At 43.1% G+C, this 23,694-nt stretch overlaps 1 protein-coding gene across 4 annotated transcripts; it reads left to right on the plus strand.

The window, feature by feature from the left end:
• The first annotated feature begins 7,237 nt into the window (after positions 1-7,237).
• LOC139390245 (golgin subfamily A member 3-like) lies at positions 7,238-23,481 on the plus strand. Of its 4 annotated transcripts, none has more exons than XM_071137490.1 (24): positions 7,238-7,475; positions 9,021-9,357; positions 10,163-10,456; positions 11,946-12,058; positions 12,335-13,074; positions 13,353-13,461; positions 13,671-13,977; positions 14,130-14,332; positions 14,418-14,555; positions 14,744-14,905; positions 15,110-15,478; positions 15,586-15,663; positions 15,775-16,038; positions 16,225-16,319; positions 16,517-16,733; positions 16,933-17,076; positions 17,388-17,585; positions 17,752-17,868; positions 18,081-18,220; positions 18,460-18,592; positions 18,818-18,940; positions 19,092-19,256; positions 20,717-20,874; positions 21,232-23,481. In XM_071137490.1, exons 2-24 carry the CDS (start codon positions 9,189-9,191, stop codon positions 21,425-21,427), a joined length of 4,632 nt encoding a protein of 1,543 aa, XP_070993591.1. In that variant the 5' UTR covers positions 7,238-7,475; positions 9,021-9,188; the 3' UTR covers positions 21,428-23,481. The 4 variants fall into 4 exon arrangements, with proteins under 4 accessions (XP_070993591.1, XP_070993593.1, XP_070993594.1 ...); XM_071137492.1 differs by having other exon boundaries at positions 16,933-17,055; XM_071137493.1 differs by having other exon boundaries at positions 10,163-10,330.
• The last annotated feature ends 213 nt before the right edge of the window (positions 23,482-23,694 follow it).

Genomic DNA, 23,694 nt, shown 5'->3' on the forward strand with positions numbered 1-23,694 from the left:
CACCTGAAGTCTCGGGGGCGCGCTTTCATCGTTCGTGGACCCGCATGCAGATATCTCAGGGGGTTGTACTGAAGCGCTCACAACTTGACAGTCAGTACAATTTGCCCACAATCATTTTGACAAAACTTACACTTTCAATGCACCATGCGTGGGATTATGAATAGTAACCTACATTTCCTTGTAGTAGGTCATCTGCAGACCATTGATTTGGAGTAACTTTACATGATTGTGATGTGATTGGTCATGGAAATCCTAGACACAAAGTATATTGTCCACCACAATATAATATATATTTTTTTCTGTTCCATAAAAGCCCAGGCAACTTGGTAGCAGGGTAATAGTACTCTCATTTAGGGGGTCCCGTGCACAACCCCAATGTGAACATGGGTAGTTTACTCTTGCATTGGTGCCACTAATTAAGCTGGGGGTGCACAAAGTGAGCTTGACCCAGTGTAGGTGTAGATATAATTACTTTATGAATGTGTAGAACATTGAGAATGGAAAGCTGGAGCGGAACAGGGCTGAACCATGGGACCTCTTTTTAGAGAGAAAGGCCTCTACCACCTGTGCCATAAAAGCCCAACCCTTTTGGCAAAGGCAATATACAATCATATAGGAAGGCTACACTTCTAAGCCTATGGCTGCATTTACACAGGTAGCCCAATTCTATTTTTTTTCCACTAATTAGTATTTTGACAAATCACATCAGATCTTTTCACATCAAATACATTACTTGACTTATGCAGAGTTGAGAATACATTTGTGTAAAGTTGACAAAAGCATATTTACAAATACCCTGAAGATGATCTGTATCACATGGAGTTAATGAGATTAGTTGATATTCTGATTATAGAACAAAATGCTCACTAAACTGTTTATCATATTGTTTGGCTGGCTTTAACAACTTTAAGGGCAAATCAGGAGGGAGTAGCATCTATTGTCTGCCCTGTCAATGTTAAGTAATCATTTCTGAGCATACTCACTCATATGCACGTCAGTGAGTACATGGGACAGTCTTGTGGTGGAACAAGATACTGCACATTTCTTGGTAACTACATGTGCAGGCCAGGGTAATCCTTATGTAGCCTTCCTATTGATAGTATTGCTACCAAGATGTCTTGGCTTTTATGTTAATTGTGAAAACAGTTTAAAAATAGGACTGAGAGCCTTAGATTACAACAAGCTCAAGGGATGTAATAGTTGCTATCTGCCACCGAGGGGGGCATTTTAACGTAAATGTAGCAGGAAGCGAGTAATAAACAGTGATGCCTATGAAGATTAGGAGGTAGAGTCATTGTCTTTGGTACCTTGGTCTTAGAAACACACATTTGTGCATTCATACCAGGTAAGGGACAGAGACCAAAATCCCACACACATGGCTCCTCATCTCTCCTTCTCCCTCCTCCTCCTCATCTTCTCCAGACTAGCAAGTAAGGGTATGTGTATTTATGATCAAATTATCAGCATTGCTTTTAATCTGAAGATTATTACAAGTTTGGTTGCTGTTTCCCAATAAACATTGTAACTTTAAACACATTCTTCTTGCCAAGGTTGGGGTCAATTCATGAGTACATTTATAAAATTGACACCAACCCTGGTTCTTTTACTAAGAACCAAGCTTCTTTATCCCACATATTCCCACTACAAAGTTAGTCTGCAAATCCAAACATTCAGTGAAGTGAAACAATAGTTGTTGTTTTTTATTGAACAATTTATTTCATTTTTTCATATTCAACACAAAAGAATCACACAATACACCAAACTATACAGGAGCCCATTGGGCCACAACCAATAAAATACAAAAATAATAACCAATAAGACTAACCAACATCCCAAACAAACAGAAAAATACAAACAAAATACATAGGGAGATAATTTAATTTCTTCTGATAAGTGGTACTTCGTGGACATGATATTCCTTTATGTAAAAACCAGAATCGTTCCCATATATTTTTGGAGTCTGTATTATGTTTCTCGAGCCTTTTAGCGAACAAGATTTCATAACATGTTTTTATCAACATAGTGAAACATCCCAACGGGCACACCACACCATTTCAATGTGGATATAACGTTGAAGATCTGACATGTTTTTTGTTGTTGTTTTTTTTTACCCCTTTTTCTCCCCAATTTCTTGTTACAGTCTTTCTCATCGCTGCAACTCCCGTACGGACTTGGGAGAGGCAACGGTTGAGAGCCGTGCGTACTCCGAAACACAACACAACCCAACCAAGCCAAACCGCACAGCTTCTTGACACAATGCCCATTAAATCCAGAAGCCAGCCGCACCAATGTGTCAGAGGAAACACCGTACACCTGACGACCATGTCAGAGAGCACTGAGCCCGAACCGAAGTGGTGCAGGAAAGGTGGCTCTTGTGTGAAGTGGAATTCTGGGACTTTAGATGGAACATTAGTGAAATTACAACAGATCAAGGATTCCACCAAAACAAATTTCTTATTTATGATCATGAGTGGACTGAAGATAAGAAATACTGTCTGGTACTGGTGTAGTGTGGGAAACCTGAAGATGCCTGTTCACATCACAGTCCATCCACAAACAACAGCCCAGATTTTCCCACCACTAGCACCAATGAGTGCAGAACAATCCTTTACTGTCAAGTTACATTTACTTTGTCTTTATGTTATATAAAACATATGGGTCATGGATACTTATTGTTATTTTCATGTATATTCAGTTGATACTGTGTCTTCCTGGAACACTGGTCAATGAATAATGCAATTATTTTTATCCCACAAAACAGGACAAACTCCAACCACTCAACAACCACCTGCCCCTCCAAACACGGACCCTTCAAACTCAAGAAGCTGAAGGGAGTGTTGAGATTGACTACCAGAGGTTACCACTCGTTTAGCTTTATTTCTCACTTAGACCCACTCATGCCAAATTGATTACAGTAGTAGTTATTAAAATAAATATAGCCTATTAATTTCATTTTCAGATATTAACAAAAATTCATCTTGTATTTTGTTATTTTCAGTATATCTTCCTCCTGACTAGAATATATCTGTGCATATCCAGTAATAAGTAGCTTTATTCTTATGTTGTTTATTCTGAACATAAACAGATTTATCTCCAATTTATCACAACTGTATAAACAATAAAATATTACTGTGATAATTTTAATCATCCATTTATCTGTGATATTTCATGGACTGTAGTTTACAGTTTAAACGTGTCTCTCCTTCAACATTCACATAACCCAGAGAGACCTATTCATTCCTCTGTGTCACGTTCTGACCTTAGTTCTTTTGTTATGTCTTTGTTTTATTATGTTCAGGGCGTGAGTTGGGTGAGTTGTCTATGTTCTTTTTTCTATGTTGTGGTTTTGTGTTTGGCCTGGTATGGTTCTCAATCAGAGGCAGGTGTCGTTCGTTGTCTCTGATTGAGAATCATACTTAGGTAGCCTTTCCCACCTGTGTTTTGTGGGTGATTATTTTCTGTTCTGTGTTTTTCTTCACCGTTCAGGACTGTTAGTGTTGTCGTTTTTGTTCAGTATTCTTATTAAAACAATATGGACACTTACCACGCTGCGCATTGGTCCTCTTCCACCCCACGACGAGCGTTACACTCTGGGCATGTTGGCAGTGGTGATGGCTGGTGCTTTTGTCGCTTAGATGTTTAGAATGTTAAGTCTTTTACTATTGTTTTTAAACCTGATGTTCAATTTCACTGAGTAAACAATATAATTGAATGAACTCCACAATTGTAAATACATGAAAGTACAATTGAATGACCTCTGCACACATCCTCTGAAAAACATCTGTCTTCTCAGATCTAAAGTATCAGTAAGTACTACAATTGGAGAACATTTACATCTTTCTCTCTTTACTTCAGAGGATGAAAAGGCCAAAGACCAGCCCACGAACACATCAGTGGTAAGTTCTGCTACGTTATTCTAATATTTTCTAATATGTTCTCTTCATATAGTCATTGACTCAATGGTGCTGGTTTTGGATAATCATCCAAATCTCTTAAGAGTATGCATTGCAGGTAAAATATTGAGAATGGAACATATGTTCAGAACAAAATAATTCATAATTCAATTCATCACTCACTATCTTTGTCTATAATTTACTTCCTATTAAATATATATTACAGTCATGTCTAAAAGCAAAATGGCAGTTTTTCAAAATGCACTGTGACAAAGCAGAGCAGAAGTAGCTTGTTGTGTTTCAGTATATAATAAACCTTCTGTGACATCATGGCATAAGCTTAACTGACATCTTCAGCCATGTGGTACAGAAGTTTCCGGTAGAATCATTTGGCTTTAGCTTAGCTGACCATTGTGGTTTTGTGCTACACTTACAGTATTTCATATCCTTACTCAAACAAACATCTGCTTTTCTGTTCTTCTGTAGCCTGAGACTGTACACTCTGAGTGGTAGAGTTCATATCTCAATGTTATCAAAACCTGGTATAACACAGGCTTTACCATAATGTTTTACCAAAAAGCCTTAGCCTTTTGTGCTTCCACGGCCTGGGACTCACTAGGCCATGGCCTCAGTGGCCCTGCTTTCACTTGATGCCAAGGTCATGCCGCTGGGGCTTTTCTGGTGGCATTTGCAAAACAATGGCTAACTGTGAACATGAGTTTACAACTTCTCGGTTAACACCGTCTCACAAAGCAAATGTTTTGATTATACAGAGGTTGTTGATTCTGCTTTTCACAAGTCCTCACTGTCAACCCTAGCTATGGAAACACAATTTCCCCAGCATCACATCAGGGTGTATACACTGGTGTTAGTCGCAAAGCAGGATAAGGTTTTGTGAATACAGATCTGGTGCCTCATGCTTAACCCTGAGACCCACGGTTGGGTCTCACACTACTTAGATAAAGATGGGCAGGTAGAGTGCCTTCATACAATATTCAGAGGGTATGAATTCTTTAACGGGTGTCGTCTGTTGAGGAAGAATCGGACCAAAGCGCAGCGTGGCCGTGTTCATGACTTTTATTGAACACAAACAAAAATAACGTGAATAAACGAAACAGTCCTGTCAGGTGTAGAATACTAAACAGAAAACAACTACCTGCAAAACATAGGTGGGGAAAAAGCTACCTAAGTATGGTTCCCAATCAGAGACAACGATAGTCAGCTGTCCCTGATTGAGAACCATACCCGGCCAAAACAAAGAAATATAAAAAAGGAACATAGAATGCCCACCCAAATCACACCCTGACCAAACCAATATAGAGACATAAAAAGCTCTAAGGTCAGGGCGTGACAGTTCCCCCTCGCCACCGACCCCGGACTGGGGATCCTCGTTGTTGCGGGTCCCGGACTGGAGGGCGTTGCTGGAGGCTCCGGACTGGAGGGCGTTGCTGGAGGCTCCGGACTGGAGGGCGTTGCTGGAGGCTCCGGACTGGAGGGCGTTGCTGGAGGCTCCGGACTGGAGGGCGTCGCTGGAGGCTCCGGACTGGAGGGCGTCGCTGGAGGCTCCGGACTGGAGGGCGTCGCTGGAGGCTCCGGACTGGAGGGCGTCGCTGGAGGCTCCGAACTGGAGACCGTCGCTGGAGGGAGGAGACGCAGAGACGGCGTGGGGCTGCCACAGGGCCCACCAGGCTGGGGAGGCCTGGTGCATAGAGGAGGCACTGGATGAGGGGGAGCTCTGGAGCTCTGCTGCGCAGCCTTGGCACCACTCCTCCAGGCTGAATGCCCACTTTAGAGTGCAGGCACAGGTCGAACCGGGCTGTGGGGGAGCACTGGAGATCTGGTGCTTACCACTTGCACCTCTCCACTTAGTTCTTAATGTTTTGTGTACTCAGTGTACTGTACATTATACATGCCCCTAAGCATGATGGGATGTTTTAATTGCTTAATTAACTCAGGAACCACACCTGTTTGTAATCCCCTACTTTCAATATACTTTGTATCCCTTCCCAGTTTTCTAAACATACATGGCAACAAAAAAAAACTGATTTTTTTTTTTTGTAATCAGAGGCCTATTTAAAAGTATTTATGAAGTGTAACCTAATGTTTTTCATCGTTTGGATCTAGGCTTGGGTCTCACAGAGGAGTTGTGGTGTTAACCTCCAGTTGTGTCTTTTTACCAGCAGGACCCATTTATTGACAATGATGATGTGACATACAGCACTGTCATCCTAAAGAACATGACCTGACAAAGTACAGACCAGGGTAAGGCTGCTGCTGTTCAGATTAACTTTGTTGTGAACTGTTACTTATCTAGCTGTGTATTCTATCTATAGCCACACATTGTGTTAATAATTAAGCTACATACAGTAGAAGCAATACAAGTAAGGTTTGATTGTTTAAACATAATGGCATGTCTGTATCACCATTATAACTTCTTTACACTATCAACTTCCAAACAATACATTCCATCATAGCAAAATTCGTAGTCCTTTTTCACCAGTACTTGTCTGTCTGTTTCCCCGCTCTAACAGGCAGCAGCTCCACCTGATGACAGCATAATCTACCGCACAGTAGTCTGTTAAGACAGGGCAGTGCTGCCTTCCACTTATTGTATGTAGACCTACCTGCACAGATGCTGTGACTCGTCAGAGAAGAGACAAGACCAGCTCTTTATTTTAATTTGTCTTAAATATGTTTCCTTTTATTTTGCTTTTCAAACACACACAACAGCACCTGTCTATCGGTTGGGTTAAATGCAGAAATCAGATTTTGATTGGACCTTTGGCGCAATTGACCAATAAAGTAATCTTAATGATGAAATAGATTTTTTTTAAATGGATTTTGTATTACAATACTATTGAGCAACGGTTGGTCGATAAAATATGCATATTTGTCAATAAGCTGTATATCATGTTCCAACTGGGTGCCTAATTAGCTACTCGATAATGGTTAGTGATTATTTTAGACACCTTCAACCATTTGCAATAGTCAATTGATTAGATCTTTGATCAGTGTAATTTTAGTTTAGTGATAATGATTGTTCTTAACCATTTAATTATAAACGATCTTACATGTTCAAAGACCCCTTTTTTTTTTTTGCATTAGACATCATGACAGTAAAGCATCCGCATAGTTATACACACTGCAACCTTTTTTATTTTATGGGGATACATAAAGTTTTTTCCCCAGAAACATTTTGTTACAGTTGTGACAATACTGCAAATATTGTAGCTAGAATTTCTGATATGAGGTCGCAGTTTTATTTCACGACCGCCAGAGGGATTCAATGTTTTTCTGATAATTACAAAGGGGCGAGTGTCCGTTCATTATAACAGTTCGGCCAGCAACTTGTCTGCCATTTTTGACCTTTGAATGTTTGTCTTTTTCAAGCATAGGCTTATTTATACATAATTAGTTACAAAAAAATAATAAGATATATAAATGCAAAATACAATTATTTAATACGTGTTAGTAGACATCAATCCACAAAACGATGTCAAGTATCCTGTTTCTCGTCGGACACGTAAAATAATGGGACCCATTTAGCCACGTAGAAGCAGAACGAAGAGGCGTCTGAAAAAGGTTGGCTTTCTCAACATTTTCTGTGCATTTCAACTATTGTCATGTCAAATAAATATTTTGGTTATTTATTAAACCTTTTAATAATTTCACAACCTGCATTGATTTATACATTACACAACTTCGTGAACTGGTGTGATATCGGGGTGTAGAACAATTATAGTCCCGTGTTAGCTATGTATGTGGCCAATGAATGTTAGATGGCTAACGAGCAAACGTAACGTTAGGCTGTCTTTGCTTGATATGTTGAGACCGCGAACTAACTAGCTTGTTACTAACATTTTTAAAGGCCAGCCATCTTCATAACAGACACATTGTGTTTTACATGTCTTAACCAACTTGCCATATGATGTATGTTTAGCTGGCTAACTAGCTAATCACCCAGCTAAAGTTACCTTGTGTCGAGGCTGCTGCTGTCATTGCAGTTGGCTAGTTAGCAATAGTGTTAGCTGGCTACCTACAAGTTGGGAAATAAGCAAGGCAATGAATGTGTGGTAAAGCTGCCGAATAGCTGTTTTTATACAAGACTGATTAGCCTTGTAGCTATTTGATTGCAATTTGCAAAGGCATAGTTAGTCAATGAATTTCGCTAGCTATATTTTTTGTAACGTTAACTAAATCCACTTAGCTTGTTAGCTAGACAGCTTTAGCCATTGCTTAGTGGAGCTGTTCTTCCAGAACATATTCTCCCAGTTGGTCAGAACATTTTACCAAATCTATTGAAAATAAAGACCTTTATTACATTTTAGTGATGGGTTGTTCGCGAATGAACGGCTCATTTTTTTGGTGAACCGAATGTGAAAGAGCCGTTCATTTGGCTCCTTCATTTGCATACTGCTACTATTGCTTTTTGAGATTATCTGCAGATAATTTATGGCCATTCCTCAGTGCAGAAACAGTATAGTGAGGAGAGCCTCATTCTGGTCCAAGCAATTATTTTCCCGTGTGTTACATTTAGTAAAAACATTTTTTTGCAGGCCATCTAATAATTGTATAAAGAAAGAAGCATTGTCAATAAAGCAGTGCATTGGGAGCATAAACAGTGTGCGGGCCTTACTGTTCTTCACAAGTTTTCTTTATTAGCCCAGCACCTACGTTTTTAAGGATGTGCATATGACCAACAACTTTTCATCTCATAATATAAGTCATATAAAAATGTATTGTACCTGACATTTCACTTACATAATGGTAGTCAACATTTTAGGCTTTAAATTAGAGATTCACAATTTGTTCATGGTTTTATGTCAATTTCTAAGCATTACTGAAGAGGTGTTTGGGAGCCAAATTAACAGCTCTCTTAGGTGAACTGAGCCAAAGATTCCAGCTCACAGAAAAGACTCGGAATGCCCACCCCTAATACATTTTCAATGGTATTAATAAATAATGCAGGCCACACTTCTTTTTATTTGTCTACATCCGCACTACACCATCATGGTGGAAAATCCTGTCAGATTACGGCAAATTTGCATTTAGATTACTCTGTCGTTGATCAGACTGAATACTTTATAATTGCCATTCTAACTAAACCTTAATGTTATACATTTTCAGGTGAGACCATTTTTTGGGGGTGTCCTTGGATGCTTGAATTGCATTGCATTCAAGCTTTTACTCTGAACGAACGGGATGAAAAGGTTTTGAAAGTATTATAGCTACACCCTATGACTACAATATCCCTTCCATGGGCTCCAGTGCAACGTCATTTTATTCTGTATGTGAATGGAAAACCACAACTCAGTCATTGCTGAGATGGAGACAACCAATGTAGAAATCCATCAACTAGACCTGATACCACAGTCCAAAGACGGTGGTGCTGATTCTGTGGTGAGTGACGCTCAGCTACTGAAGAAAGGAGGGCTGGACAAGCCCTCAGGGGATGTTCTTAATGGTGAGTTCTTGCCCTACTAAATGCCCTAGCCTGCCCCTCAAGTGATGTGATTTGATTTGCTTTGTATTTTAATGTAGTAATTCTAGGCAAGCTGTCAGACTCTGAGCTACTGCTGACTGATTTAATAATTTCATCCTCTCATCAAACAATGGAGTGTGTTCTTCTTCAACCAAGAGAACAATTTATTTCAAATGACTTAAAGCATAACTGAATGTTTGTATTTTTTTCACATGACATAATTGTGAAAATATTGTTATTGTTGTGGGGAATCTGCAGTAATAGGAACTCCTTATATGGAGGGAATTCCTCTGTCTTCCGCCAGTATCTTTCCAAGCTGTGCATGACATGCTTGTGTGCGACCGGCCAGAGAAAAGGTCATTACTCGGCCACCTCAGGGTATCGCTCTTTGTAATTATGTGTGCAATTGCAGAATTGTCTGGACACAGCTCTGAGCCTTGCCTCATAACTGACCCACATGCCACTAACTTCATAGTCACCTCAACTGCACTAAGGCATATTAGCATGCCTTTGTTATTCCTACACATCTCGCCTTCAATAAAAATGACAAAATGCATAGTATCAAACTGTTATTCTGGCTTGACAAAGCTTGATTGACCGGTTACCCGTGAAAGCCACAATAGACTTTAAGTAATTCAAAAGAGCCTCGCCTCGCCTCCTAGTCCTTTTTTTTAAAACCTCAAGTATATCACAATCCACCCTCATTGTGTTGTGAAATGCAAAACTGGATGGATGTATGCCGGAAACTAAAGACTTTACTGCCCCCCCCCCCCCTCCCTCGTTGCAGGTTTTGTTAAGGCAGACGTGGTGCCAAATGGAGAACGAGTGGCAGAGGGCCCGCGGCCAGGCGCAGGAGGGGACGGCCGTCTAAATGGCCCCCTGCCGCCTCCGTCGCCCCCTGCTGCCCAGGGCACCAGCCCACCTGTCAGCCCCCAGTCCAAAGAGCCATCCCAAGGTGTGGCCGCTATCCCACCACCCATGCTAGAGAAGTCTGAGGGAGCTAGTGCTGAGGGCCCTGCTCACAAGGGTGACGCATTGCAGTCACTCAGACTGAGTATGCCTATGCAGGAGACTGAATTGTGTAAGCATACTGTAACCTGTACTTGCAGTGAGTGCCCCCTATTAACTACCTATTGCTCTGGGATGTTGCTTCAGAGGCTGACTTATTTAGTTCCCCATCCCATTTTTAATTTCCTTGCCTGTGCTTACTACGCTCCAGTTAAGAGAGGGATCCAGTGGAAATGTGCTTTAGTGGTTTTAGCCGCTTACTTTGTTCAAACCCGTGGCCATTTAATTTCTTGATTTGGGTCTTGGAGATTTTGTTGGGAACTTAGTGGCTGTATTTGAACTAATCCTTTACTTGTGTGGTTTGTTGTGAATGTTGTTTTGGATGATGGTCTAGGCTTACAGATACCATGATATGCAAAGTATTTTTTATTCTTTAAGTTTATTCGTTACGTAACAGAATACAGCTTGTTTTATCTCAAGCTTTTTGTTGAATGTGAAAGGCTAACCACTCCCACATAGAATGTTTACAGTGTCACATTAACTCTTTTATAGTGTCGGCCTCCCGGGTGGCGCAGTGGTCTAAGGCTGTGCCACCAGAGATTCTGGGTTCGAGCCCAGGCTCTGTCGCAGCCGGCCGCGACCGGGAGGCCCATTTGGCCCAGCGTCGTCTGGGTTAGGGAGGGTTTGACCGGTAGGGATATCCTTGTCTCATCACGCACTAGCGACTCCTGTGGTGGGACGGGCACAGTGCACACTGACCAGGTCGCCAGGTGTACGGTGTTTCCTCCGACACAGTGGTGCGGCTGGCTTCCGGGTTGGATGTGCATTGTGTCAAGAAGCAGTGCGGCTTAGTTTGGTTGTGTTTTGGCGGACGCATGGCTCTCGACCTTCGCCTCTCTCGAGTCCGTACGGGAGTTGCAGCGATGAGACAAGACTGTAACTACTACCAATTGGATACCACAAAATTGTGGAGAAAAAAGTGTTAAAAAACTATTTTATAGTGTCATTTTCTGTTCCATTCATAGTGCATTCTGCTTTAAATGATGCTGCAGTCAGGAAGTCCTCATGCTAACTTCTAAGTTGCACTGACTGACTGACACCTCATGGTTGATCATCAGCACACCTGGCCAATTGCAGTCAGAGAATCATCAATCAGGAATATCACCTGCTGTAAACTCACTAACCACGCAAGCCAAAAACAATCTGTTTGGATACTATTTTGTGTCAAACTTTACTAACCTGAAAATAAGATCTTGGAGTGGACTGACTAATAAATGGATTGAGTCTGACTCATATGGCATTGTTAGGACTGGGTTGCATGCAGCTTCACTCTTAACCATGGTGGATGGATAACAATGTCATACAAGCACTCTCGTTTCAAATTTTAAAATGGCTCTGAACTGTAGGGACGAAGTAGTGTTAGCACACGTAGTTGGGGTTTCCTTTTAAAATTAATTGTTTGCTTGTATGACAATGTCCTAGGTATTGTTAACCTATTCTGTGTTGTATAGGGGTGTAGTGAGGGCCTTCTATTTCTTATGTTAAACCTGCTCTTCCTGTAGCTGACAAAGAGCCATCACTGGAGATGGAGAATGAGGAGAAGATCCGCCATGATGCTCGCCGACGGCTGGAGGAGCAGCTCAAACATTACAGAGTGCAAAGGCACAAGGAGACGGTGAGTGTGTGAACAGCATCAGTCACCAGGCATACATTCATCAGGATAAAGCTGTCAGTTACAAGCTGCACAGAGTTGAATTTAAAGCAGAAGTGTTCTCCCTATTATTTTTTGCATGGCAGGCCATAATGCCTAGTTTTGTTGCTGTCCACCACCTATAAAAATGATCCTCTATTAGTCTCAGTTGAATGGCCTGGTTTTTGAAGTCCTGAATGTTGGGCTGAAGTAGACTACGCCTTCTGCTCATTCTCACGCCACCTCTCTCTCCTCTTCCAGTCCTACCGCTCCACCCCAAAGAGCCGCAGTGGGTTCAGCACTCTGGACCCAGACCTCATGATGCACCCAGAGGTTCTTCCCCGGGCCAGCACCACCTCCATGACCACCGAGTACTCCTTCCTGCGAACCAGCGTCCCCCGGGGCCCTAAGCTGGGCAGCCTGGGCATTCCACCAGCCAAGGAAAGAAAGTCACGATCACCCCGCCCCAGCAAGATCCACTCACTGGCCGATTACAAGACCCTCGAGCCAGCAGGGGGCACTAGTGATGGTGGTGGGGTCAGAACGTCTGAAGACTCCTCCATGGGCTCCCTGGGATCCAACCTGAGCTCTGTATCCACCCTGTCCGAGATCAGCATGATTGGCTCCGTGGAGATGACCTCTTTGGAGGCCCTGCTGGGGTCATCAATGTCTCTCCAGGACAACACCTCGGAAATGGATGCCGGCAGCGAGTCAGGTATGTGGTCGCGGCTTGGTGGAGATGGGGATGACAGCTCTACCTACAGCAGCGTGTCCACCTCCACCGGGGGCACTGGGACCTATGGCATGCTGGCTGAAGCAGTGGACAGGCAGAGAGGAGGGAACTACATGGTGGAGGGCAGGGAGATCATTCCGGAGGCCATGGGCAACTTCCCATCACTGCAGGAGGTGCTGCAGGCTGCCAGCGATGAACAGCACCTGCTGGAGCAGGACAGGGAGGGGACCGGGGGACCACACAGCCGCAGGGACAGCTTCTCCAGCAGGTACACCTGACCAGCACACAGCTCTTCTGTAATAGCACATAGCAACACATAGACTGACTGGGGTAGTACTAGTAAATAACATAAGCACATTGCTGTTGCATACTCAAGCTAAATAAACAAGGACGATAGTCAGCTTTTGGACACTGCTATTATACGATGAATCAGCATTACTTTCCAGTAATAATTTACAATTTAATTGGTGGAATTTGCTTGAATGTTCCAGTAGCACACAATTGGACAATTTCTTGTTTCCTGCTCAATTGGTTAATTTCCTGTAGTGTGTCATTGGAGAGCTCCGTGATGGGACATGACGAAATGCTCCAGGTTCTGAAGGAGAAGATGAGACTGGAGGGCCAGCTAGAGTCTCTGTCTTCTGAGGCCAACCAGGTACCTAACTAACACACGGGGTGTGTCTATGATGGCTTATACTCTTAACATAGGATCAGCTAAGGTACTTACCACTCAACTTACCACATGTTGAGACTTACTTACTTTCACTGGAATAGCTAGGCTAACACCCTACAATCCCTCCCTGCACAAGCCATTGGGAATACTGGAGATCACTCCCTCACCCTCTTTCCCCGTATCCTCTCCAGGCTCTGAAAGAGAAGACTGAGCTCCAGGCCAAGCTAGCTACAGTCAATGCCCAGCTGCAGGCCCAGGTGGAGCAGTCCCATGCCAGCCAAGAGAAGCAGAGCTCCCTCAACAAGGAAGTGTCCACCCTGCGCCAGAGCTGCTTCCAGCTGGAGAGGGCCATGGTGGAGCTGCAGGGCAACCTGGAGAGCAAGAACGCTGGCCTGGCCTCGCTAGGCAACGACCTGCAGGTGGCTGAGGAGCAATACCAGAGACTCATGGGGAAGGTAGAAGAGATGCAGCAGAATGTGACCTCCAGGGATAACGCTGGTGAGTTGGATGGATGGATAGCCTAGTATGGGCATCATACTTTCACATTATCATCTCCTCACAGCAATACTAATACAATATTGGGGTATTTATGATTGCAATACATTTGTCAAATTTTGTGAATTATTTCTTATGGTGGTGGTCTCCTTCAGTTCAGGAGTTGCGTCAGCAGATGGGTGGTCTCCAGACTCAGCTCCAGCAGGTCCAGCTAGAGCGCACCACCCTGCAGAGCAGGTTGAAGACCTCCCAGGCAGAGATCATCTCGCTGCAGCAGGTCCGCCAGTGGTACCAGCAGCAGCTAGCGCTGGCCCAGGAGGCTCGGGTCCGACTCCAAGGCGAAATGGCCAACATGCAGGTAAGGTTGTCTGTCTGTATCTTGCTTCTACTGGGTTGACATGTTACGGAGTTGATGTGTTAGGGAGTTGACTTGTTTTTTCCAGGCTGGGCAGATGACCCAGATTGGTGCCTTTGAGCACCTGAAGCTGGAGAACGTGACTCTGTCCCACCAGCTGACACAAACCCAGCATCGCTCAATCAAAGAGAAGGAGCGCATCGCTGTACAGCTGCAGAGTATTGAGGTCTGTCCCCTTTTAAAATTATGAAAATACGACAGGTTGTGTGATTGGTGTTTATATTGTGTTATGGTTTGTTGATTAATTTTACTGAAAAAAAGTAAAAGATTTACTGACAAAAGAAAAGATGCAGCGTTAGAATTGAGGTTATTAAGCAGTGTGTTCTCTGACCTCTCCCCTCCCTCTGGCCCTAGGCTGACATGATGACCCAGGAAGCTGCCTATCAGCAGATACAGGATGCCAAGAGCATGGTGGAGGACGACCTTCAGCACAAACTGGACGAGTTTGAGGAGGAGCGAGAGCACTTACAGAAGCTGGCCAACACCGCCAGCTCTCTGGAGAGAGAACTAGAGCAGGTAAATAATTAATTGTTCAAATTAAGGTAATTTGCCACTCAGGGGAAGTTGTTTAAAATCAATGAAAGGAAGGGGTTTTACACACATCTACAAAAATATCAGGAGTGAGACAAAAACAAAGTCCAATACGTAGAGAGAAAGTCAATGTTTTGCTATTTGAGAGCAACAGTTGCCTCATGTAACCACTTTCTGTGTCCTCCACAGATGAAGGTGACCCTATCCCAGAAGGACCTGCAGCTGGAGGCCCTCCAGAAGGAGCATCTGGAGCTGATGAGACAGCTGACAGCCACTCAGGAGAGCCTTCACTCCAAAGAGCAGTCCATCAACCAGCTGGAGGCCCGCTACCTCGAGCTGGAGGCTACACTGGCAGAGCTGCAGACAGAGACCAACGCCAAGGATGAGAACATCCAGTACCTGCAGAATGAGAAGATCGTGCTGGAGGTGGCCCTCCAGGTGGCCAGAGCTGATAAAAGTCAGCTGGACGAGGGGGCGGAGAGGCTGGGGGAGGAGGTGCTGGTGGCCTCAGATGTCCTTGATCAGCTCAGGCAGGAGGTCCAAGTCAAATCCTCACAGGTGAGAAACAACCCACCATGGAGCCAGAGGGTCTAATCCCACTCTTCTATGGCTGTTGAGCAACATGTTTGCGCTTAAGTAGAAAGTGAACGCCATTTTCTTTTTAGATTGGATCTCTGCAGCAGGATAATGGCACCCTGAAGAAACAAGCTCAGAAATTGAAAGAGCAGTTCATGCAGCAAAAGGTGCTTGTCACTCCCTATCCTGTAACCCTTTGTTTTTGAAGGATTGTGTGTACACATGCACATTCACCCACACTCGTCTCTTTACACCTCTTCCCATTTCTCACCCATCAGGTGATGGTGGAGGCATATCGGCGGGATGCCAGCTCCAAGGAGCAGCTCATCAGCGAGCTGAAGTCAACTAAGAAGCGTCTGGTGTCAGAGGTGAAGGGACTGAAGCAGGAGCTGCTAGAGGCCCATGGGGAGAAACAGAAAGCTGAGCTGGAGCAGAGCCGGCTGCAGACGGAAGTGGTCCGGGTCCAGCAGCAAATGAACAGCCTGGAGAACCACCTGCAGTCTGTGCAGACCGAGAGGGATCAGCTGGAGTCTCAGATACAGGTTCATGACCCCGTCCTACACAAGCCTGACATTCTAGTAGCTCTTGGTTTTTCTTTGCATTACTCTCATGACAGTACTTGCATGACATCCCATTGCCTTACCTTGTCTTTCTTTTAAAAATGCAGTACTCTATATTTGATAGGCATTTGATAATAATCATTGTCTGTGTTTGATGTCCCTCCACAGTCCTTGCAGTTTGACCAGAGCCAGCTAGCAGCGGTGACGGAGGAGAATGAGGGCCTGAAGAAACAGGTGGACCTGATGCAGTCTGAAGCCAGGAAGTGAGACACACAACATTTCTACAGCCAGACAGACTTCTGTAACTAGCTTGGTTCCCATAGTACTGACCCAAACAGATTTACTATGAATCTGTGTAAATGGCATAAGAAACTCTCTTACTCAGACAGGATAATAAATTTTATTCATATTGGTTTAGATGTGCACTAATGTGTCTAATTGTTTTATTTTCCTCTCTCAGGGCCATCTCAGAGCAGAAGGTGAGAATGAAGCGGCTGGGGACAGATTTGACCAGCGCGCAGAAGGATATGAAGGCCAAGCACAAGGCCTATGAGAACGCAGTGGGCATCCTGAGTCGCAGGCTCCAAGAGGCCCTGGCCGACAAGGAGACCACCGAGGCAGAGCTGGTCAAACTCAAGGCCCAGGTCTCAGACGGCGGCAACAACCAGGCCCTGCAGGTACATTCAGTACTAACCTCATAATCAGGACCCAGAGTTTTTCCTGATCACATGACAACCAGGAACTAGGGTCCAGAGTTTGTTTCTGGTCAGATCATGTGGTCAGGAAAAACTTGTGGCCATACTAATAACAGATTACAGCACAACCGTAGCCAACTGTGATGTTTGAATGCTGATCTAAACCTCTTCCTTGTTCCAGGATAAGATTGAGGCTCTGCAGAGTGAACACCAGGCTGTGTGCCACAGCAAGGCCATGCTGGAGAAGGAGCTTCAGGAGGTCATCTCCCTCACCAGCACTGAGCTGGAAGAGTTACAGGAGAAAGTAATGGAGCTAGAAGATGAGGTGGGACAGTCTGGGCGATGACAACTAAATACACTATCCTGGCATCGAAACCGATTTTGCTACGTTTCACCATTGCTTTACATTGTCTAGTTTAATCAGGCTATAAGTACACCACCAGCCCGATGATGTGAGAGACTCTGGCAAATGACAATTAAGAGAAGATAAGATGACTTTATTGTCCATTGTCCACAAATGTCCAACAGAAATGTGTGTTTTACTATCCCAACCCCTCTGAAAATTACTCTCATCCAATGGTTCTTGTGCTTCTTAGATACCTTGATTGTAAAATCGTCTATCTTGTTTATCCATAGCTGCAGGAGGCGCGATGCTTCAAGAGGAGGATTAGACGACTGGAAGACGCCAACAAGAAATTATCCCTGGAGCTGGAGCATGAGAAAGGGAAGTTGACGGGACTAGGGCAGTCCCATAATGCACTGCGGGAGCATACCAATATTCTAGAGACTGCCCTGGCCAAGAGAGAGGCCGACCTGGTCCAGCTCAACCTCCAGGTGAAAGGCTTCAATCTTACATTCTCAGTTACTTCGATCACTGATCAATTAAATAGCTTTACCCATGTGGGTAAAGTAACACAATTTTGAGTCAGTGGTTGCTCTTTTTGATTTAAAAAGCTAACGAACTGATTGTTTTTTTTCTCTTCCTTGCCCTTCTCCACAGGTGCAAGCTGTACTAAAACGCAAAGAGGAGGAAGACCAGCAGATGAAACAGCTGGTCCAGACACTACAGGTCGCCTTGGAAAAAGAAAAAGCCAAAGTCAATGACCTGAAAGAGCAGGTAAAGACACCTAACCTGACCCAGCCACAACATAGTCATTATCTGTCGTCATTAACACATTGTAACACATTATACACATACAAGCCCCTGAAGTGAAGGTGGCAGACTGGCCCAGCCACAACATAGTCATTACATTACCACATTGTAGCATAGTGTAATGCACTCAATGAAGCCTTTGGAGACTGACTGTAAATGTGTGTTATGTCCACTAGGTGGCAGCAGCTAAGGCAGAGGCTGCCCACAACAGGCGGCATTACAGGGCAGCCATGCTGGAGCTGTGTGAGATCAAGAAGGACCTGCAGGCCAAAGAAGAGCTGGTCAAAGCCCTGCACAGCGAGGCACACAAACTACAGTGAGTCTCAATTTGCAGTTTATAGCTAATGAATTACGCCCGGAATGATGCGGTGTTTAACAGATTAAGAGAAGATTTTGATTAGCCTTATTAGTTGATGGAATCATTGGGGCATGCGCGGTCCTTGTATTTTAAGTAATAACCCTGTCTAGCTCCAAGTTATCTTTTAGTTTTTATCTTATGTCTCTCCTTGATTTTAACCCTGTTTCACCTTAACATCCTTTCCTTCCCCTCCATAGGGCTCAGGATGAGAAACACTCTCAGGAGGTGTCCAGGTTCCAGGAGGAGCTATCAGAGGCCCACTCCCAGCTCCAGATCCTCCAGAAACAGCTGGATGAACAGCTTAGCAAGCAGCCCCTCACCAACCAGGAGGTAGCTAGCTATACCACACAACGTTACGCAATAGACACAACCATGGTCCTGTTTAGTAGGGAGGAAATGTTTGAAACGGGGAGGTACTGCCTGAACTTTTGCAATAAGAATGCACATTTCTGTTTTGAAATGGTGTGCCCTACTGAACACAACCCAGGACCTTGAATAAGGAAGTTGTTTGTTGAAAGAGACATCGGTCACTGACTTGACTATATTCTCCTCCAGGTTGAGGATTTGAAGTGGGAGGTGGAGCAGAGGCAGAGGGAGATCGAGGCCCAGAGACAGCAGCTGGAACTGGTGGAGCAGTGCAGCCAGAGCGAGCTGGACAGCCTGCAGACAGCTCTACAGGTACACACACACAACCAGTGTACTGAGGAGGACAGAGCTGGCTAGCGCCACAGATCTAAGCCACAGAAGCATACTTTACGATCACCTTAACTCTGTCATTGTTCATTGTGTTGCCATTGTGTACCTGACTTTGCCTTGCTCTGCATTCTAGAGCATTAAGGTGGAGCTGGAGTCTGTGCAGGAGGAACTGAGCAGCACCAGAAAGGATAAGTTCATGCTGCAGGCCAAGGTGGGGGAGCTGAGGAACAGCATGAAGACTGTTCTGCTGCAGAACCAGCAGCTCAAACTGGACCTCAAACAGAACCGCCTCCGAAAGGTAAGCTACCTGGGACTGAAATGTTTCTACTTGGCCGAAACTGAGTAGGAAGAACAGGGTTAGGTGTGGCGCTGTTTTATTTTTACGTCAGTAGTAATCAGTGAATTCTGCTGAGGGGAGGACCGCTCTTAATAATGGCTGGAATGGAGCGACTGTAATGGCATCAAACCATGTGTTTGATGTATTTGATACCATTCCACCTTTTCTGCTCCAGCCATTACCACAAGCCCATCCTCCCCAATTAAGGTTCCACCAACCTCCTGTGGTAGTAATGTTATTTCAATATTGTTGGTGTGTTAAAGGTGCAATAAGCAGAAATCTCTGTGCTATTTACTGGTTGCTAAAATTCTAATAGTTTGCCTAATTTCAGTTTGACAAAATAAGCAATGCATAGTGTAGAGAATCATTGTACCTTACAAACTGCTGTGAAATATATTTTCAATAACCCAAATTATTGTGTTTGAAGCTGGTGTACAAAACCGAAAGTAAGACTCAAAACTAAACTGAGACCGGGAAGCGTAGAAATAGTGCACATAGAACAGATCAACCGCTTCTTAGACTTGCTTTCAAAGGGTCTACCAAAAAGTTACATATTGCAGCTTTAAATGGAGAAAGGGTAGATAGAACATACAACTCATCCAGCGCCTTCATGGCTTTGAGAAGACGCAGAATATCAAAGTGTAACATGGGTATGTGGGTTGATAAAGGGGTAGGTTAGTATTGTGGAGTAACTACAATGATGTTGATCCATCCTCAGTTTTCTCCTTTCACAGTCATTAAACTAACGGTTTATAAAGTCAACATTGGCCTCGTGGTGAAATCCCTGAGGGGTTTCCTTCCTCTCCGATAATTGAGTTAGGATGGACTCCTGTATCTTTAGTGACTGGGTGTATTGATACACCATCCAAAGTGTAATTAATAACTTCACCATGCTCCAAGGGATATTCAGTGTCTGCTTTTTATCACATTTTTACCCATCTACTAATGGGTGCCCATCGCGAGTCTTTGTGGTTGAATCTGTGTTTGAAATTCACTGCTAGAATGAGGGACCTTACAGATAATTAATTGTATGTGTGGGGTACAGAGATGAGGTAGTCATTCAAAAATCATGTTAAACACTATTGCTGCACACAGAGTGAGTCCATGAAACTTATTTTACTTGTTAAGCAAATGTTTACTCTTTAACTTATTTAGGCTTGCCATAACAAAGGGTTGAATACTTATTAACTCAAGACATTTCAGCTTTTAGTTTTTTTATTAATTTGTAAACATTTCTAAAAACATAATTCCCCTTCGACATTATGGGGTATTGTGTGTAGGCCAGTGACTCCATTGCATTTGTAGTTCAGGCTATAGCACAGCAACATTTTGAGAAAGCCGAGGGATTTGAATACTTTCTGAAGACACTCTTATCACAGTATGCTGAGTTTTCTTTTTGTGCTGTATTCCTCATTGAGCAGCAGAGGATGGAGCCATCGAACCCATCAAATCCAGTGACCCCGGTGAAGATCCCAGACTGCCCTGTGCCTGCCTCCTTGCTGGATGAGTTGCTCAAGCCCTCTGCCTCCGTCAACAAGGAGCCCCTCAATAACCTGCACAACTGTCTGCGCCAGCTCAAGTAAGAAATCACCATCATGTCTTCCTTTAACTTCTGGGAATGGAAAACCTGTTTTATTGGACTTTTGATTATTATTAGTTATTGTACTGCAATGTTGAGGGAGCTAGCGCAGAAGCATTTCACTGCACCATTTATAGCGGTTGTAAACTGAGAATGGATCATATGCTTTTGTAGCTCATGTTACTCAAAATAGCTTGTGTGTTTTGTGATGACCATAATGAAAGACAAATAATAGGAATGTATGCATGAAATCCTTTACTCTAAAGGTATTTTTCTCACATGTGGATGGTGTAATATAATGATCTATTAGGAATCAAATGCCAGTACACTAAAGTGAATGTTGTGTGTTTCATGCAGGCATGAGATGGACAACCTTCAGAAACAAATGGAGGAGCACACAGTCACCGTGCACGAGTCCATGACGTCATGGACTAACGCAGAGGAGGAATTGACTCGACTGGGGGTGCCGCTGGAGAATGACTCCATAACATCTCCCACTCTAAACCAGGTGGACCGTAACGGAGGAGCGGAGGAGGAGGCACAGCCATCGTAATGCAGCACTTTCTCAGGCAGACGCACAGAGTGGAGTTTTATCCACAAGGGCACTTTTCTTCTTCTTTTTCTCCATTTCTTATCAATTGCTGCCAACATTTGGCGTTATTATTATCAGCACAGACAGTGGTTGGATAAAGTAATTTATACTTATACCATAGCTTTAATTTTTATTTGGACTTTGTCTATTTTTGTTATGGCTGTCATATTTATTTATTTACAATTCAGGAATGACGATATTGAATCTTAAATGACAGTGACAACTACATTGTTAGAGGATTCCGCCAGTCTTTTGTTTTGAAGTCATACGCACCAAGTAAGGCCTATTCTCAAGTATTTTTCAAACAAAACAAATTCACCAATACCCCGGTTTAATTATTGTAGCTAGAAGTTTGTTTACGCATACCGGTACTTTTGATATACTTTCTCATGCTCCGGTAAGATAAGTGAGACCGTTTTAAAGCCTGCAGAAATGGATAAGCATACTGTTAGAAGCATACTGTAGTCCCTCTTACTGTTCTTCCATTCCTCTGTGCCTGCGAATGGGAGGAGCCACTCATTCCATAAACTTACGTTGAAATCCAAATCGACCCTTAGTCCCTCAACTTAGACAATCCTGTAAATCTGATTGGATAAGTGTTAACAATATGGCAAAATGTTTACTAGGCCTATAGGAAGGCACGGTGAAGCAATAACCATATTCCACCTATTCCCCCTCTGATCTACACAAGTTTCTCAGGTTGTAGGCTAGGGGTTGGTTTGGGATTTAGGGAATCATCTGGTCAAATGCCCCTATGGCTTTCAAACTGTTTGTGGTGAATCAATACCATTCTCCTTTTTAGTACGCCTCACATTTGTTAATTTCATTGACATCAATCTTTTCGGTTTTTAATTGCTTGTTCTTTTTTAAAGCTTGCTATCAACATATTGTGGGCTCTGCAACTTTGTGGAAACTTAATTCTTCTCAACTATGTATGAAATTGGGAGTTTAACTGGCTGGCTTGGACTGTAGTAATGTGTATGGCAAAGCCTTAATGAGGAGTATTTTGTATGCTGTTAAAGGACTAAATGTTATGAATTAACGTATCATTATTTCTGTTGAAAGTGGGTGTGCAAGATGTAATGTAGGTTATGGTGTATGATTAAGCTGCTTGCAGTTCCAAACCGAATGGTTTAATGTTAAATATTTGGGTAGTCTCAACTGATGTTGCACAATTAAGGAGAGAGAACTTACTGTAACTGACTTTGAGGGAGGGGAAGGTGTAAGAACTATTACACAATGTTACTACTTCTGAGTGAGATGCACTCAAATGTATTACCTTTTGTTACTATGGTTTCATATTTACAGAATGCCCACCCTGCAATTGCTTGTTTAATTCCTTTTGAGGTTGATTTGCTCTCCAGGAAAACTGTTTTATTCTTTGCAGAGGTTAATATAATAGACTTAATTTTCTCTACTTTTTCCTATAATTGAATTACTTTGATCATTATCTAATAGTGTGATGAGCAAAAACATTTGAGAATGATATATGCAACTTGCAAAGCATATTTATTCAAACTGACAACTGTTGAAAGTCCAAATGTAGACCGCAATGGACATCATAAACTACAGCACATGCAGTTGTAGTGTAACTGAAGTTTTGTATGCCGTTAGACTCATGTCCAGACAACCTGTATCTTGCCAGTCAAAGTAAATTGACTATTTTTAACCACACTGTAATAACATGCTTATTACATATCTGCGAAGGGAAAACCTTTAGTCGAAGGGAAAGCTGTGTTCAGTTTACTGGTAATAACTAATGGCGCTCCATACTGTGTTTTTGAAGAAGGGTTTGTAACAATCTGTTCGAACTTAGTTGACTTGGTGAATCCAACATTGACTATCTTCCAAGCTACCTTTCACTGTTATCTATATATTTGAATACATAACCTTGCTTGGTACATGGAGCAGGGATAAATTAGTTCTGTACATAAACCTTGCTGTATTTGCTGTTCAATATATAAAATGTATATTGGGAGATATTGTATTTCTCATAAAGTTGCACTATTCATCAATTGTCTGTTATTTAATTCCCTAACATTTGATGGGTAGGCTGTAGTATTTATAATTGATTAGTCAAATGAATTGATCCCATGTCTATTCCAAAGATGTCTTATATATTTGGAGGTACTTATCGAATTGTTTCTAGGATTTATGTTCTGCTCGGTTTTTTCCAGACTGTCTGGCTAGCATAGTACGCAGTCATAGACTGTTCACAGTAGTCTCAA

The sequence above is a fragment of the Oncorhynchus clarkii genome, chromosome 30 (assembly GCF_045791955.1).
Source record: "Oncorhynchus clarkii lewisi isolate Uvic-CL-2024 chromosome 30, UVic_Ocla_1.0, whole genome shotgun sequence".
In the NCBI taxonomy this organism is placed as follows: Eukaryota; Metazoa; Chordata; class Actinopteri; order Salmoniformes; family Salmonidae; genus Oncorhynchus; species Oncorhynchus clarkii.

Coding starts and splice junctions, on each gene's coding strand:
- LOC139390245 (XM_071137490.1), top strand. CDS start 9,189: ATGGAAAACCACAACTCAGTCATTGCTGAGATGGAGACAACCAATGTA. Junction 16,039..16,224: donor AGCTGGAGTCTCAGATACAG/GTTCATGACCCC, acceptor GTCCCTCCACAG/TCCTTGCAGTTTGACCAGAG. Junction 17,077..17,387: donor TAATGGAGCTAGAAGATGAG/GTGGGACAGTCT, acceptor GTTTATCCATAG/CTGCAGGAGGCGCGATGCTT.